The 4,236-nt window shown below is 50.8% G+C and overlaps 1 protein-coding gene across 1 annotated transcript; it reads left to right on the top strand.

Annotated features, from left to right (window-relative positions):
- The first annotated feature begins 1,056 nt into the window (after positions 1-1,056).
- LOC128399968 (claudin-9-like) lies at positions 1,057-3,938 on the top strand. The gene has a single exon (XM_053361867.1). It carries the CDS (start codon positions 1,863-1,865, stop codon positions 2,517-2,519), a length of 657 nt encoding a protein of 218 aa, XP_053217842.1. The 5' UTR covers positions 1,057-1,862; the 3' UTR covers positions 2,520-3,938.
- The last annotated feature ends 298 nt before the right edge of the window (positions 3,939-4,236 follow it).

Here is a 4,236-nt window from a genome sequence, read left to right as displayed (position 1 = left end):
AGATCAAAGCGGTGCATCATACAAAATGAAGGGAGGGGTGTGGATTATGGTTATCATCGTGTGTACTGCACACCGCTTTCCAAAACAGTGGTGGGAGCACACTGGATGCGGAGTAAACAGAGAAGTGAACCCAGCCTGAGTCCCACTCCGTGGGTTTTACTGGAGCAAACTTGCTTAGGATTGGGTTTGAAACAGCTTTGTTATGGCAACAAGTGAAAGGAGGCTACACAGAAATGCTGATTATTTCTGGCATCTGTGTCCCACCCTCCCTCCAGAGAGCTTAGAGGCCTACGTGGCTGTGCTCCCCATTTTCACATGAAGTTAGGCTGATACTGAGTGACTTGCCCTGTTTCGTCCGTTGAGCATCGCACCTTGAGCCCTGTTTAGGGAAGTATTTAATGTTTGAAGTTTTATTCTGTTTTTAATGTTATGTTGAAAGCCGCCCAGAATGGCTGGGGAAACCCAGCCAGATGGGCGGGGTAGAAATAATAATTTTATTTTTATTATTATTGTTGTTATTGTTATTATTATTATTACTTGCTTGGGGATTTGAACTTGGCTCTGCCCACGCAAGTGTACAGGGTCTCAATTGCAAAGTTCACCCACACCTCAGATGGGAAACCTTTGGCCCCCCAGGTTATAATACCCATTTCCCTTGAAGATTGGCCGTTCTGCCTGGGGAGCTGGAATCCAAAAACATTTGGTGGGCCACAAGTTTTCCCCACCACTGACCCCCACCACCCTGAAGGGAGCTGCATTTGTGCAATGGGTATAATATGGGATGTGTGGGTGCCTCTAACTAGGCACCCTTTCCATCATCATCATCATTATTATTACATATATTGCATGTTCATCATTTCTTTCATTATGCTGCAGAGTGAAGTTGGCTGGCACGGGGAATATCAGAAACTCCCTTTCTCGCTTGATCGCTCGCTCTTTCTTTCTCTTTCCCCCCACCTCCCTCCTTCTCTCCACCTCTGCTTGTTTTTCTCAGCCTTCTCCTCCCCTCCCACCCTTTCCCCTCTAGAACGGGCAGCTTCCCAACTCGCCAACAGAAAATAAAGAAATATTCAAACTCTCTCCTCGACACCACCACCCATTCTGTCGTTACCATGGAACCCCCAATGCCCTTCTCGGCTTGGGCTGCCTGCTCCTCCCACCCACCTGTTGGGGGTTCATATAACCCGCCCCTCCCTGTCCCTAAGCACGGGCTCCCACGGGATCCTTCTAGACAACAGCAGGTACCTGTGAAGGAGAGCAAATTCAATAACAAGCAGCCTGCCGAAACCAGGGAGGGGAAGAGAAGACGGAGGATCTATCCAGCTCCCACCATCGCTAGCAGCTTCTTCCTGGGCCTCTTTCCTTTGCTGGTTCCACCGCACCTGTCTGCCTTTGGTCCGGCCAAGCTCATAAAAGGACAGGTATCCCTGGACGACTCCACATCAGAGACCATCTCTTGGATGCTGTTGACTGCCATCTTCCAGGCTGGCATCCCCAGTCGCAGGTAACACAAGAAGGCCTCTTTTGTAGCCGTGTCGTCAACCGGTCCGATAAAGAGACTCGGTTTTGCAGAGGAGCCCCATCAGAAACCCTCCTCCTGGGCCCACAAGTCACTGGAATATCCTTCCAGGACTTACTGTCTGAAGCTGCTCTTTGGGGAAATACGTTATCTCCCATTGCAGCATCCTTCACTCTGAAGACCGTGTGTCTTTGAATTCTCACCCACATTGATCCCTGTAAAAGACAGCCTGCCTTCGGACACTGCCGCCCGGTAAAACGTGCGTTCCCCGACCCTCCCAGAGGGTGGCGGAAGAAGGAGTACGTGTCTTGCAGCAGGCTAAGAAAGCGAGTCTCTGCTCACAATGTCCTCTGCAGGGCTGGAGATCTTGGCCATGGGCCTGTGCATTGTTGGTTGGATAGGGGCCATCATCGCTTGCGCCCTGCCCATGTGGAGGGTCACCGCGTTTATCGGGAACAACATTGTCGTGGCGCAGATCATCTGGGAGGGGCTGTGGATGAACTGCATCGTGCAGAGCACCGGGCAGATGCAGTGCAAGATCTACGACTCCATGCTGGCCCTCTCGCAGGACGTCCAAGCCGCCCGGGCCCTCATGGTCGTCTCTGTGCTGCTGGCCATCCTGGCACTGCTGGTGGGCATCGTGGGAGCCAAGTGCACCAACTGCGTGGAGGATGAGGGGGCCAAGGCACGCATCGTCATCACCTCGGGGGCGCTCTTCATCATCTCAGGTCTCCTGACCCTCATCCCGGTGTGCTGGTCGGCCAACTCTATAATCCGTGACTTCTACAACCCAATGGTGGTCGAGGCACTGAAAAGGGAGCTGGGGGCCGCCCTCTATGTTGGCTGGGCAGCTTCCGCACTTCTGCTGCTCGGAGGGTCGCTCCTATGTTGCTCCTGCCCGCCGCGGGAAGACCGCTACCCAGCCCGCATTGGGTACTCCGTCCCGGCCAGATCCACTGCACCTCCAGGCAGTGGGATTGACAAGAGGGACTATGTATGAAGAGCTGTGGTTGGGGGGAGGGTAGACTTGCCAGATGTTGCTAGGCCCAAACCCTGACAGGAGTTACTGGCCCAAGGACCTTTTCAGCGGGGAAAATGGGACAAAGCCAATCGGTATGGGTTGAGCCGTGATATCTGGCAATTCTCAGTTGCGTGCACATGCACAGGTGTATGTGTGAGACCATGAGCGGGTGGGAGATTAGGGGCAAACATGAACAAATAAACGGATATGTGAGAGAATGAACAAACAATTAGGAAAGAGATGAGTGGGGCAGCAAACACAACTGGAATGCAGAAACTGTACCTGAGGAGGCTGAGCAAATGAGAGCAGGGAGATGGGACAAGGATAATGCGGGCCAAGTTAATGGCTAAGCCAGCAAATGATTGTTTGGGAACGGAGGCATAGGGGCAGATAAGAATGGAGAGGCACTTGTGAACAAACAAAACGCAGGCAGAAACATGAGAAGAGCCAGGGAAATTAAATATGAGAGAAAGAGGAAACACTGAGGTTTGTCTGTCTTGTTATAAAGCAGCTCTGCTGCAAGAACCAGCTCATGCGAAAAAGTTTCGTCAAGAACAAAAAGTGAGGGGGAAATGGAGAGTCAGAGAATAAGTGGTTTTTAATATTGGAAATGGCGAATGGATGCTGACATGGCTGAAACAAAAGAGGGAATTGACGGGGTGAGGTTTGAGGGTGGAAATGAAACTAATCAAAGGAGAAATGGGCAGGGTAAGCAAGCCTACCCAAACCTGGCATATCAAGAACAAAGAGACCACAAGGGATGTGGAGAATGGAGGCAAGGCACAACTTCCTCACAAGGCTTGTGTGAAAATGGCAGAATAAAATGGGAAGTGACGAACAAGAGCCTTGGTTTGGTGAGTGCAGGGGGGCTAGGCAGGATGTGGCAGGAGACCCTGACCCTCTTTTGCCTTGGACCGGTGCTATTTGCTTGCTGGTTAATAATTTGTCAAGGCTTTGGCTACTCCTAGAGGCCTGGACAAACAGATGAGGATGTTTTGCCCCTGTTGCTTGCTCCCTACCACAGCCTGCCTCAGACAGTGCAAGGAGGAAATCTATGTCTCTCTCACACACCCAGATGCATTAGGCTCCCCACCGCTCACAGATTTGGGAAGAAAACCCAGGTGTTCCGGCTTCCACCCCCCTCTGTTATTGGGATGGGGGTGAGAAACAGGATTCTCAGCCCTGCCCCCCTTTTTTCCCTTCATAAGCTTCCTAAGGAAAGGGTGGGGTGGGGGGACTTCCTGAGGTAACTCTTTTCCCTTGAGCAAGAAGGGTCAAATGGGACTCCTTTTGTGATCACTCCCTCCCAGAGGGCTGTGTGGTGTTACTGAAAACTGTATTATTCAGATAAAGAAGATAAATGTTTGTAACCTATCTGTCTCTGGTCTTATTTTTGGGGTGAGGAAAGGGGACTGCAGACCTTTTGGAAAGTAAGAGAAAAGCTTAATTACAAAGGGAGGGGAGGGGGACACAGAAACAAATGTGGGGAGGATGGATAGTGAATATATTGAAAATATATTGAAAAGTGCTTCATTTGTAATAGGTGGAGTGTGTCGGGAGTTTGTGCATATCACACATCACTCACTCTGACATAGAAACTCTAAGCTTCCCTCTTTGGGGACTATTTCTGAGGAAAGGCACTCTGTATAAGCTCAGGAGGACTCTTCTTTACCGCTTCATCTACTCATGCTCTGCC

This window comes from Podarcis raffonei, chromosome 13, assembly GCF_027172205.1.
Source record: "Podarcis raffonei isolate rPodRaf1 chromosome 13, rPodRaf1.pri, whole genome shotgun sequence".
In the NCBI taxonomy this organism is placed as follows: domain Eukaryota; kingdom Metazoa; phylum Chordata; class Lepidosauria; order Squamata; family Lacertidae; genus Podarcis; species Podarcis raffonei.
This window is presented reverse-complemented; position numbering and strand designations above follow the sequence as displayed.

Coding starts and splice junctions, on each gene's coding strand:
- LOC128399968 (XM_053361867.1), top strand. CDS start 1,863: ATGTCCTCTGCAGGGCTGGAGATCTTGGCCATGGGCCTGTGCATTGTT.